This window comes from Thalassophryne amazonica, chromosome 15 (assembly GCF_902500255.1).
Source record: "Thalassophryne amazonica chromosome 15, fThaAma1.1, whole genome shotgun sequence".
NCBI classification, from domain to species: Eukaryota; Metazoa; Chordata; class Actinopteri; order Batrachoidiformes; family Batrachoididae; genus Thalassophryne; species Thalassophryne amazonica.
The window spans coordinates 95,591,473-95,605,100 of record NC_047117.1 but is presented as its reverse complement, the minus strand read 5'-3'; the positions used below and the strand labels follow the sequence as shown (position 1 = coordinate 95,605,100).

Sequence of the window (13,628 nt, the reverse complement as noted above, 5' to 3'; positions counted from 1 at the left end):
AATTTTAGGGGGGGACCTTTCAGTCGGTGACACTGGGCGCTGGACTGTAGCTGCCCACGGCTCCTCGTGGTTGGACTGTATCTGACTGTAATTAAGATGGTTAAATGTAGAGAGTAAATGCATGCATCGGGCATCTGGTAAGGATGCCCCCTGGGCACCTCCCTAGGGAGGTGTTCCAGGCATGTCCATCTGGGAGGAGACCCAGGACTAGGTGGAGAGATTATATCTCCACACTGGCCTGGGAACGCCTCGGGATCCCAAAGTCAGAGGTGGTCAATGTGGCCCAGGAAAGGGAAGTCTGGGGTCCCCTGCTGGAACTGTTGCCCCCTGCAACCCGAACCCGGAGAAGTAGTTGAAGATGAGTGAGTGATGAGAGCAAATGCAGAGGACAAATTTCACTGTATGTATGTAAAGATGTACAATGACATTGCTTCATTGTTTTCTGCAATGCAATTCTGGTGGCAGTCTTATCAGATGACCTCATCATAAAAATGATGGAAGAACACTCGATTTTGAGAAATAAAAACAGACTGTGTCTGACCCTCAGCAATGGCTCCCAGCACCAGGATGCCAGACTCCTTGATGACCCAGTCTGGGTGGAATAACAGGCCTTTAAGGAGGGGCAGGAGATGTGGAAGCAGCTCCTCACGAAAAACGTTAGCAAGAACATCCAAAGCTGCAGCTGAACACTTTCCTGCAGGAAGACCAAACAATTTGACATCAGATGATCACAGAAGACCTGCAGCTTTGCAGTGGGCCAAAGACAAACACTTCATCATGAATCACAGTCGTTCATAAGGACTGAGCATTTGGAGCATCTCTAACTGTGTCCAAGTATCCACCCATTATGTGGGTAAATGATATTAAAGCTGAATAAGTCCATGTAAGGACATGCAGGGTTTTCCTCCTAAATGATTCTTGATGTGACGAAAGGAAAGCTGTGTCTTATCATTTAACATACTGCAGTCAGAAGACTTGTGGAGTTCCACAGCTGAGACTTACGTAGGTTCCAGTCTGACAAAGTGTCATCATCATCATCCTCATCTTCATCGATGTCCTCTCCTTCCTCACCGTCTCCTCCTTCGTGCTGCAGAGTAACAGTACGCGACTTGTGGAAGCGAGGCTTGATGTCTTGCTCGCTGTCTGGAATAGTCTCATCCTCTTCAACATCACCCTGAAGAACAATCAAGACGTGAGACAGTGGACGGAGACGGTGACAGTAATAACATGTGAGGGCTGGGCAGGTCGCCCTCTCTTGGCTCGGCTCACCTTCAGAAGAATAATGTCGATCTCAGAGTATTTCATCCCATTCACCAGAATAGGGATCAATCTGGGACAACAGACAGAACCACGTTCCTTCTCAGACTGCATTCTGATAAGACCCAACAGCTCTTTAGTGTTAGCGTTTAATCACTTACTGGACCAGATGACCAGACAGAACCTCTTTACAGATAGGTTGTTCAGCCAAAGTTAGCCAGAACTCACAGGCTTCCAGAGCCACATTCTCATCTGGGTCCTGGGTACGCTGCAGCATGTACTAAAAGCAGACAGCGAGAGGTCTTCAAGAACAGCAGGAGCCTAAAAACATCTCTGAAGAGTTACTTCTAGTCCCACCCTTACCTGGATGATGCTGTGCATGTGTGGAATAAGACGATCAATGCGGACCTCCAGCAGCATGACAAGTGCCCTGCACACGTTCTTCCGCACTTCACTGTCCTCATCACCTGCCAGGGCAAAGAGACTCTGACCACAAAAAAAGAAATCAGAGTTTCATGTGAAAGGTATTAAAGAAAATAAAAGCTACAGATAAGTATTGCAGTATTTTATTCCATGAAAATTCAGTAAGGTATATCTTATATATTATATTCAAATTTTAAGGTGGAACTACATAGTGATACATTAAATGATACGATACCATATACTGTCCCCAAAGGGAAATTTGTCTTGGACTTCAAGTGCTTTGCAAACATTCCTGTCTCAAATCAGTAAATACAACAACAAACAGTACACTGCTTACACGCCTATGGAACATTCATCAGCATGTTGCACATTCCCGTAATATAATATACCATCAAAACAGCATCATAAGACAATAAAAAAAAAACAGATTAAAACAGATAAGTTAAAGCACACACCTTACTTGTACACATACACCCTTATACACACACACACACACATATATATATATATATATATATATATATATATATATATATATATATATACATATATATATACCCTCAACAAAAATATAAACGCAACACTTTTGGTTTTGCTCCCATTTTGTATGAGATGAACTCAAAGATCTAAAACTTTTTCCACATACACAATATCACCATTTCCCTCAAATATTGTTCACAAACCAGTCGAAATCTGTGATAGTGAGCACTTCTCCTTTGCTGAGATAATCCATCCCACCTCATAGGTGTGCCATATCAAGATACTGATTAGACACCATGATTAGTGCACAGGTGTGCCTTAGACTGTCCACAATAAAAGGCCACTCTGAAAGGTGCAGTTTTGTTTTATTGGGGGGGATACCAGTCAGTATATGGTGGGACCACCATTTGCCTCATGCAGTGCAACACATCTCCTTTGCATCATCCGTGAAGAGAACACCTCTCCAATGTGCCAAACGCCAGCGAATGTGAGCATTTGCCCACTCAAGTCGGTTATGACGATGAACTGGAGTCAGGTCGAGACCCCGATGAGGACGACGAGCATGCAGATGAGCTTCCCTGAGACGGTTTCTGACAGTTTGTGCAGAAATTCTTTGGTTATGCAAACCGATTGTTCCAGCAGCTGTCCCAGTGGCTGGTCTCAGACGATCTTGGAGGTGAACATGCTGGATGTGGAGGTCCTGGGCTGGTGTGGTTACACGTGGTCTGCGGTTGTGAGGCTGGTTGGATGTACTGCCAAATTCTCTGAAACGCCTTTGGAGACGGCTTATGGTAGAGAAATTAACATTCAATACATGAGCAACAGCTCTGGTTGACATTCCTGCTGTCAGCATGCCAATTGCACGCTCCCTCAAATCTTGCGACATCTGTGGCATTGTGCTGTGTGATAAAACTGCACCTTTCAGAGTGGCCTTTTATTGTGGGCAGTCTAAGGCACACCTGTGCACTAATCATGGTGTCTAATCAGCATCTTGGTATGGCACACCTGTGAGGTGGGATGGATTATCTCAGCAAAGGAGAAGTGCTCACTATCACAGATTTAGACTGGTTTGTGAACAATATTTGAGGGAAATGATGATATTGTGTATGTGGAAAAGGTTTTAGATCTTTGAGTTCATCTCATACAAAATGGGAGCAAAACCAAAAGTGTTGCATTTATATTTTTGTTGAGTGTATATACACACACACACACATATACACACACACACACACACACACAACGTCTACATACAACCCCTGGCAAAAATTATGGAATCACCGATTCGATTCATGCACAGCATTTGTCGGATGTGCTACGATCACCTAAACATTCCCAGAAAACAAACAAACACACACGTCTACATACAAGTATAACACATACACACATATTCACAAATGCATACACATCCGTGCACAAAGCCCTTAACGCTGCTCCCAGACAACCCCTGCAGCATTCAGGAGTCTGACTGAGGTTGGAACAAAAGAGTTCTTGTATGTGTTCAGTTTGCACTTGGGGACTCTGTATCGTCTCCCAGATGGTTAAAGTTCATACTCCTGATGGAGGATGTGGGATGGATCACAGAGTATTTTCTGTGCTTGCCTATGAACAGACTGCTCATAGATGGGCTGAAGGAGAAGGGTTCCAGTCCTCCCCATAATCTTCATAGCAGTCTGCACCAAGCGAGAAAGCTTTGATTTTAGCTGAACCAATAAGTTTCCATACCATGCTGCCATCCTGTATCTAATGATGCTCTCCACCACCCGATAAAATAAAAGCATAACTTTCTGGTCAACACCAAACACCCTAAGTCAACGTAAAAAATAACAGTCTTTGCTGTAAACATGCACACAAATGATCAGTATGGGCTCCCCAGCTAAATAGACTAAGTGAACACCTGGATGTCTATAAGAGCTTACCTGGTGGATTTTTTGATCATGAACAACAACTGGAGCCTGGTCCCCAACAGACTGAGGATCTAGAACCATTTCATGTGTTTTATTTACATTTATAACCAGGTGATTGGCATCACACCACTGAACAAAAGACTCGCCTCAGAAAAATATGATGAGCAATCTTTGTCCTTGTGCAAGAGGCTGAGGACGGCAGTGTCATCAGAGAACTTAAAGATAACGTTACAGAGGAGACGACTGCTGCAATGATTTGTATATAATGTAAACAAAACAGGGGAACGCAACACAACCCTGAGGTACTCCTGTGCTAATAAATCTGGAGTCTGAGACTGTGTTGTTTACTTTAACATTCTGAGTCCTATCAGTTAAAAAAAGAATAAAACCATTTCACAATAAGCGGATCTGCAGTCATCTGAGACAGTTTGCTTAACAAAAGATGAGGACGCAAGGTATTAAAAGCAGAGCTAAAATCGACAAATAAAAGACATGCGTAAGCCTTGGGGTCCTCAAGATGCTTTAAGGTCAAATGGGTGATACTATTAACTGCATCGTCTGCACCTCGTCCATGTCTGTAAGCAAACTGCAGTGGATCCAATTTAGAGCTGACATCGGCTTTCAATATAGATATAATATATTTCGCCAAACATTTAACTACCACGGACGTTAACGCAACTGATCTATAATCATTACTCTCAGTTGGACATGGTTTCTTTGGAACAGGAATAATAGTCGATTTTTCCAGAGGTTAGGAACTGTGTGTGTGTCTACAGACTGGGCACCAAGCTGGAGTGAGCTCTTCTGTGCAGGTCCCCAAAATAAAAGGAGAAATGCCATCAGGGCCTGTGGATTTACCCTTACAAACCCTACTAAATAGTAACTTAATTTTATGGGGGTTGACTACCAACCCAACCTCAGTAGCAGGAAGAGACTGTAACACATGATTACATTCCAATGAAAAATCCTGAGCTTCAAACCTGAGAAAAAAAAATCATTAAGTTCATCAGTTTTTTCCAGTTCATCCTGAGTTACTAAGCTTTTTCTTGGATTTAAGATGTCCTGATTTTAGTCTTGTGCTTCTCACGTTGCACGCAGAATTCCAGAGTATTGATTCCTATTGTGCAGGTGTCACCGAACAAACAGTCCCCCCTAAAAATCACAGCACAGCAGACATCTGACGTGCTGCTGCGCCTATGTCATTTTGGTGCGTCAGTAGCAACTCACCGGTTATCGCCTCGTTTCTGCTTCAAACTGACTTTTGAATGATTTAAGAGGTCTGACTTTGTCATCCGATGGTTAATAATCACATTATTCCCTTTGATCGCGTTGGGTGTAGAGAGTCCGTCTCCAATGTGCTGCTGTGGTCCCAAATGACGCATGCGCAGTGGAGGCAGGGCAGACCATTTTTTTTTTGGGGGGGGGGGGGGGGGGGGCATTTGGTCTGCGACACCAAGTTTGAAGGACTTCCTGTATAAGAGGTGCAGTACCTCCAACACAGTCCCTGGAACTGGTTTAAGCCACGCTGCAAAATCTTCCTTGAAAAGCCCATTTTCATTCAATTACACTTCCCCATGTTGTTGCGTGACGCTGAGCGAGTTGTCTGCCGAGCGCCAGGAAGAGGAGGAGTGTCGGTTCCACTGTCTCAAATTGCATCGTGTCACAAAAGGCTTTCAATGAATTATTAAAAAAGATATTGACATTTATTTAGATTATTTTCATCTGCAACATGAGAAGAAAATATGACTAAAATCCTACTTCCTGTGTCTTGGAATTTTAAAGACCTTTGAAAGGTTGACTTAAGACTCTTTAATACCAGCTAAGGGCCTTATTTTTACACAAATGAATTGACTACCTTTAAAGACTGTTAAAAAATGTGCAGGATCCATTTCATCTCCCACCTCAATGAAGGTGTCGATGTTATCCATCAGCGCTTGAGCTCGACCAATGATAAACTGGTTCACACATGCTATAGCATGTGACCTGAAAGACAACAAACCAAGTATGAGGACAGTGTAATCACATTGAAGAGATGTAACAGAGCAGGATGTGGACTCCTCTGACCTGATCTTGGGGCTGCAGTGTTTAAAAAACTGGAGGAACTTTGGCATCATGATGTTGAGAGGCCTGTTCAGAGCGTCACTATCCAACAACTCTGAAGAATCCTCGCAGATCTTCTGTAGCGCTCCAAAAGAACCCTGAAGAACAGAGACAACAAAAGGAACGAACATTAAGGACACAAATGAACCAAACAACACCTGCAGCAGGGTTCTCACCACCAAGAAAAACTGTGATGCACAATCGTTCACCGCCCACTAATGATTAGCTGTGTTGTTTATGTCACACAAGTAGCACCATGTGACCAGTGTTGCCACAGTTACTTTGAAAAAGTAATCCAATTACTGATTACTCCTTGAAAAAGTAACTTAGTTACTTTACTGATTACTCAATTGTAAAAGTAACTAAGTTAGATTACTAGTTACTTTTTTAGTTACTTTCCCCAGCTGCCGACAACAACCCTCTGCCACCTCAACATGACAATGATACCTGTTTTGCCAAAACTCACTTTATAGTCACCCTTTCTTGACTTCAATGAAAATAAATACTTGTTTTATAAAAAGTAAAATAAAGACCTCTTTCTTGACCTCATATTTAACTGTTGACAGCACTGCAACAGTAAAACTTGCAATTTCAAACCTACATTGTTTATAAATGTAACTATTAAATTCTAACATTTTTCTAACATTTAAATTCTCTCTAAACATTTTACTTGTCCAAATTATTATTATTTTAAGCAATATTAGTAGTTGTAGTAAAAAACGGCTTCAAAACTGGACCTTTAATCTAGGGGTGTTGTGGGGGGGGGCACATCCTTGCCCCACGCCCCCATTCCTTATGGATTCGCCCCTGCTTTGGCGTTTGAGCACAAAGAATGGATAACATTTATTTATGCAGAAAACATGACCAGATTTACAGGTAAGAAAGTTTTATTGCGTTTTCACATCATGTGGTCCTCAGAAAGAGAGTTTAGGTGCATTTGAGTGGAAAATAGTGTTAGTTGTTGACGCGTCGCCGAGGATCAGCTGTTTTTAACGAGACGATACGGAGCGGCTCAGATCAGAATTCTAAATAAAGGAGGAAAAAAGTATAAAAATGTCTTCGTAAAGCTCAGTGCAGCTGTGCTGATCACCGCCCTTTAATAGGTGAGGACGAGTCGAGCAGCTGCAAAAAAACCGCGGATGAAAAGCTCACAGCTCGCTTAAAGTGGGCAGTTCAGTCGAACCCCGACCTCCTGCCCACAGACCAAGTTTAATGCTGCTGTCGACCCACAATGAAAAATAATAGTAACGCACAGTGACTTGGAGAAGTAACTTTAATCTGATTACTGACTTGGAAAGATTAACGCGTTAGATTACTCGTTACTAAAAGAAGTGGTCAGATTAGAGTAACGCGTCACTGCATGTGACAATAATGAAAGGTGGTGGAGAGAGAGGGAGAGCCTGAGAAAAGAGGTGACAGCAGCACATTTAAAAGTGGCTTAAAAAGCAGGCAGCTCAAAGTTCATCTTCTCAAAAAAAGAGCACGTTTTTGGCTGACCTCACAGGTGTTGTAGTCCTCAGAGTTCAGCAGATTACAGAGCTGAGGCAGAAGCTCCGGCCAGGTCTGCAGTTCTCCTTTGGAAGCTATTGTGGTGATCAGGATTCCTGGATGAACAAGAAAGCACAGCTCAGGCTTTGAAGCATTTCAACATGCTTCCCTGTTCTGTGCAAACGTTCCACTGCCGACAGAGCCGCCGGACTCAAACACCCACCGATCGTCGCTCTGATGAGCGGCGAAGGATCTCCGATGTTGTTGAGACATTCTCGTTTGATGAAATCAGCCACATTAGGAGGGAAGTTCTGATAGTGAGCCTTCACGTTGTTCTTCAGTATCAGTCCACTCAGAGAGCGAGTGGGCTCGTCTGCAAGAGGCAGGGACAGATTAAAGGACGGCTTTCAGATGCAAATTATGTAGATCTGACCAATTTTGTGGCAGTTAGTGTTTTTTTTTTAATCCATATTCTGTGACACACACACACACACACCTTCAGATTTTAAGCTTGTGAGAACAAAGATGAGATAGTTGTTGAAATCTGGAAACCTGTTAAGTTGCTCCAATTTCTTTAGACTCTGTTAAGGAATGCAACAACCAGTGCATTCTGCCGCACGTAGGATTAAAGATGTCACAATATCAACAACAGTTTCAACATCAAACTATGGACAGAAATTATATTAAGCAGGATTTTATTTACTTTTATTACAATTGTATAAAACACAGCAACATCAAAAATATAACTGGATTTAACAGTTAAAAATGAGCAATCTTAAACATAATTAATAGCTGCACAGCTTTTTCAAGTTAGCCAATAAATCGACATTTTGGACAAAAATGAGTTTTTAACAAAAACTGTTTTCACTATACGAGGTCTGTTAGAAAAGTATCGGACCTTTTTATTTTTGCAAAAACCTGATGGATTTGAATCACGTGTGCTTGCATGAGCCAACCTTGAACCTTCGTGCGCATACGTGAATTTTTTCACGCCTGTCGATTGCGTCATTTTCTGGTAAGCAGCCTTTGTGTGAGGACATGTGTAGTGCGCTAGGTGGATTTTCATTGCAAGGAAAAAGACGGAACGACTGGAGCAGCATGACTGCATCAAATTTTGCCAGAGACTGGGCGACAGCCAGGTGGAAACCATTCGGCAGATTCAGACGGCTTTCGGTGGCTTTTCAGTCGTGTGACTATCCGAGAAATTGTGGAAGAGCTGGGCATGTCACAGCATGTCCTGTGAGACTTCAACACGGAGGTGCTTTTGCTCCGCCGTCAGCAGCTTCAGCACGAATTTCACCGCCACTCTTTTCATGGCAAAATCTTCTGTAACAGTGGAATATTCCGAAAAAGTGCTGATGTCCACCTCTTCCGCAATTTCTCGGACAGTCACACGACGGTCCCACATCACCACAGCATTCAGTTTGGAAATGATCTGGTCATTTCAGTGTGTTGATGGCCGACCGGAGCGTGGCTTGCTCTCCACCGTTGTGCAGACGTCTTTAAACCGGTTGTACCGCTCCTTAATCTGTGTGACGCCCAGAGGATCGTCACCGAAAGCCGTCTGAATCTTCCCAATGGTTTCCACCTGGCTGTCGCCCAGTTTCTGGCAAAATTTGATGCGGAGCTGCTCCAGCTGTTTGGCAGCAAATGACACAATCGACAGTCATGAAAAAATTTACGCATGCGCATGAAGGTTCAAGGTTGGCTCATGCAAGCACACGTGATTCAAATCCATCAGGTTTTTGCAAAAAATAAAAAGGTCAGATACTTTTCTAAAAGACCTTGTAAATGTTGCTGCAGTAAAATATTTAAATATATCAAATGCTGCTTTCAATGGCAGTTATTTTATGATTACCTCTGATCAGTACACACAGGGGTTCAAGCGGACCAATTGCAATTTCACTTCTTTTGACTGTATTTGATTAAATACTGTGAGCTCTATAATCATTTTAATTATGGGGTCCACGTGGACCCCAGTTTGATATAATGCAGAGGTCTCAAACCAGTTCCAGAAAGGGCCGAGAGGGTGCAGGCTCTCAGTTAATCAGTGAAATCACCTGCTGGAGTGGGTGGTTGCACAGAGAGCCTGCACCCTCTCGGCCCTTTCTGGAACCGGTTTGAGACCTCTGATATAATGGTATCTGGTTAGACTCTACGGGAAAATCTTGAGCTTAGTGTCAACTGTTCATAAAGACTGAACTGTCAGAACAGTTTTCATTCAGGGTGTTTGCATCAGACCAACTGGTCGGTGATGACGTTTGTATAAGAAAGCCGTGTCGAGAGAGAGAGAAAAAATTCTCAAACATCTCAAAATGTGGGTTACTCATCACATAACCAAAAGTCACTTTTTGTAATAGTCTCTTAGTGACCAAATCTATTTCTACTACAGATTTCAGCAGCCACTGATCTTTCAGCTTGTGAGTGTAGCTTTGCTGGAGTCAGGACTTTGACTTTTTCAGTGCCTTCAAAGCAATCTACGGCCCTACCAACCAAAGACAAGCACCGCTTTGAAGCAAAGGTGTCCTGAGCCTGCTGAAGACCAAAGATGACATCAGTACTCAATGCAAACAACATTCAAACACTAGGGACGGGACCGATCCGATCCCGGATTGGTATCGGGTTCCAATACCGACGTAATTCACGTATCGGAAAATACCGATCCAACCCACGACACTTTCCGATACCAGAGAAGAGCCACTGTGAATCCTCTCAACTGCTGTTGTTTGCTCTATGCTGAGCGGGCGGAGGTTTTCAGAGGGCTGTTTCAGAGAGCTCTGTTTCACAGTGTTCTAGCTGTGGTTAGCGGCAAATTCCTGCCCAGCTGTTGGGTTCAAATTGTCTGTTTGTCGGGCACGGATTTCCCGAAAAACTAACTGAATTGTTGCTGAAAATGTGTGCTAAAAAGTTAGCCGCTTCAGTGTCTTGCGGCTGTGAAACACAAAGCGGCTCAGCATGCAGTCGAGGAGGACAGCAAACAGAGATCCTGTCCACTGAAAGGGAAATAAACAGCTAGGGAGAAAGAACAAAAGAGACGGAGGGAGAGAGAAAGCGAGAGAGCAAACAAGACAGAAAGAGGGAGAAAGAGACGGATGGGGGAGAGAGAGAGACAGACGGATGGGGGGGAGGGAGAGAGACGGACAGAGAGAGAGAGCAAACAAGACAAAGAGAAAGAGACAGATGGGGAGACAGACGGACGGGGGGGAGGGAGGAAGAGAGAGAGAGAGCAAACAAGACAGAAAGAGAGAGAAAGAGAGAGACGGGGAGAGAGAGAGACAGATGGACAGGGGAGGAGGGAGAGGGGGAGAGAGAGAGAGAGCAAACAAGACAGAAAGAGAGAGAAAGAGACAGACGGGGAGAGAGAGAGACAGACGGGGGAGGGAGAGAGAGAGAGGTCACCATTTTTGCTGTTTTTACCCAATAACTCCATAACATTCCATCATAGATAGACCAAACTATACCTTTTTGGAATCGTTATGATCAGACAAATAATGTGATATAGTTTTCAACATGATTGGAGCATTTTAAAGTTTGACCTCTGTGTAATTCTTCATTGACCCCTACCTGACTACAGCTACCACCCTGGGATGGCTATCATACATGTTTGTGTAGGCCATGAGACACTGAGGCTGGATTCTAAGTGTTGTTTTTTTCCCCTTAAGTGGTACCGAAAACCTGCTTGGCCCATGGACTAAAATGCACTGCTTCGCGTTAAATGCACAGGAAGCTATTTCAGATGATCAGCGAAGACCCTCTTTTTCCTAAAAGGCTTTATTTTACTCTGTGTGTTGCGTTGGAAAGCGGTAGCTTTTGGTGCTAAATTGGTTAGCGTTTAGTCTTCTGGTTTTTTTTTTCTGGGGACATTACAGCGCCACACACAGGCCTGGCATATGTACTACAGCATTAAACAGAGCTTCGAGGCATAGAATTTGCCTCAAACATTTTTCTGTCATCAAATTATTGGAGTTACTCGACTAATCGTTTCAGCCCTAGACTCAATGATTGTCACCATCTACAAGTGGAAAGGAGACAAGTCTAACTGCAGAAACCATCACAGAGTGTGCGTACTGTCTACTGGAGGAAAGGTTCTTGCAGACTGCCAACAACTGTCTGAGATTATGAGCAGATAACATCCTTTCTGAAACCCAGAGTGGCTTCAAACCATGAAGAGGAGATACAGACATAATCATCATTGACCAATTCCAAGAAGTGTCAACAGCATTACCAACCGCTGTACCTCACCTTCACCAACCAGACAAAGGTATTCAACACCTTCTATGGAAGATCCTGAGCAAAACGGGCAGTCTAGAGAAGTTCATCAAGGTCCTGAGTTTTCTCCATGATGATATCTTCAAAGGTTCTGGTAAATGGCACAAAAACTGAAGCCATCAATGTTCAAGCAGGAGTAAAGGAGGGCTACATCATCACCCCTATGCTCTTCATCATGTTCGGGTCCACAAACCTCCACCTAAACAAGGACAAGGTGCCACCATTAATTGACATCATGTGTAGAATGGATGGAAAACTCTTCAACCTGAGCCAACTGAAAGCCAAGAAGAAAATCATCACTGCTTCGCTCCTGAAACTCCAATATGCTAACATTAGCATGTAGGCCTGGGCAATTATGTGATCGTGATCGTTGATCCTGAGAAATTTCAGGTCGATTACGATGATCAGCTCTGAGCATATTTCTCGATAACGTGTGCACATTGTTGCAATACACATATAATACAGCAGATGGAGCGAATGCAACACTACAGATGCAAACCACCATTATACTCAATGAAGAAAAAGCACGGGGTCACTAGGGGTTGCATGAACTAGTCGACTTGAGCAGTTGAACCTAGAAAATCTCGCGAGTTTTTAAATTTCACGTCGACTAGTTGCAGTCACGTGACTGCTGGCAACAAAATGGATTCCAAAAAGACGGAAGGCGAGGACGAGGAGCAGGCTGAATCTTCGCAAACAGCTAGAAAATCAAGAGTGTGGAAGTATTTTACTAAAGATGACTCTTCTGGTTCAACTACCGTTACATGCCAAATCTGCAAAGCTGTGCTGAAGTACAACAAAAGTACGACTGCGATGCACAGTCACTTGAAAAGCCATCCGCTAATGCTAACTTCAGAACGACCGGCAGGCTCCAGTCAACGATCGATTGCCTCCTTCATCAAACGCCCGGCTGTGACAGGACAACGGCGGAAACAAATCACTCATTTGCTGGTGAAATTCATTCTCAATGACATGAGACCGTCAGCTGCTGTCCATGGGGAAGGTTTCAGAGAGTTGATACTGTTTTTTTGAACCTGGCTACGATGTTCCATCTTACAACTCTCTGTGGAGCGCTATTAAACACCAGTATGACAACCTCTGTGAAATAATCGCTAACAAAATGAAAGATCAGAGTGTGTCACTAACCACAGATCTGTGGACATCGTCCACTATGGATCCATATATTACAGCAACCGCCCATTACATCACTGACTCATGGGAGCTGAAGGCCAAGGTGCTGTGTACATCTGCTATGGCAGAAAGACATACTGCTGCCAACATCGCCGATCGTTTAACATCATCCATGAATGGGGAATAAATGTGTTTTGCACTGTCCATGATAATGCAAGCAATATGAATCTAGCCATGGAGCTATGTGAGATGTTTCCAAACGATCTGGGTTGCACTGCGCACACTCTGCAGCTGGCAATAAAAGCCGCATTAACCCTACCTGATGTTGTGAAAGCTGTAGATGCAGCACGGAGAGTTGTCAGCTACTTTCGACAATCATCATTTGCAACTTGCGGCCTGAAGAAACGGCAGGAACAACTGGGAACAAAATCCAACAAACTCAAGAATGATTGTCCAGTTCGTTGGAATTCCACCTTCGTCATGTTCAGCGGCTGTTTGATCAGAGGATTGCGGTGCAGTCTGTACTTGCTGATGAAACCATCACCAAGCCAAATGTCCAGAAGTCACTTGATTTGA

At 43.6% G+C, this 13,628-nt stretch overlaps 1 protein-coding gene across 1 annotated transcript in view; it reads right to left on the bottom strand.

Moving 5' to 3' along the window:
• Positions 1–455: 455 nt before the first annotated feature.
• LOC117526515 (transportin-2) overlaps positions 456–13,628 on the bottom strand; it is a 28,343-nt gene continuing 15,170 nt past the window's right edge. Inside the window, exons 3-12 of the mRNA XM_034188576.1 lie at positions 8,149–8,224; positions 7,876–8,025; positions 7,662–7,768; positions 6,129–6,262; positions 5,966–6,047; positions 1,621–1,743; positions 1,419–1,537; positions 1,270–1,330; positions 1,003–1,174; positions 456–694 (exon numbers count right to left, since the gene is read on the bottom strand). Coding sequence (XP_034044467.1) covers positions 471–694; positions 1,003–1,174; positions 1,270–1,330; positions 1,419–1,537; positions 1,621–1,743; positions 5,966–6,047; positions 6,129–6,262; positions 7,662–7,768; positions 7,876–8,025; positions 8,149–8,224 — 1,248 coding nt within the window. The 3' untranslated portion in view covers positions 456–470. The remainder of the gene's footprint in view (positions 695–1,002; positions 1,175–1,269; positions 1,331–1,418; positions 1,538–1,620; positions 1,744–5,965; positions 6,048–6,128; positions 6,263–7,661; positions 7,769–7,875; positions 8,026–8,148; positions 8,225–13,628) is intronic.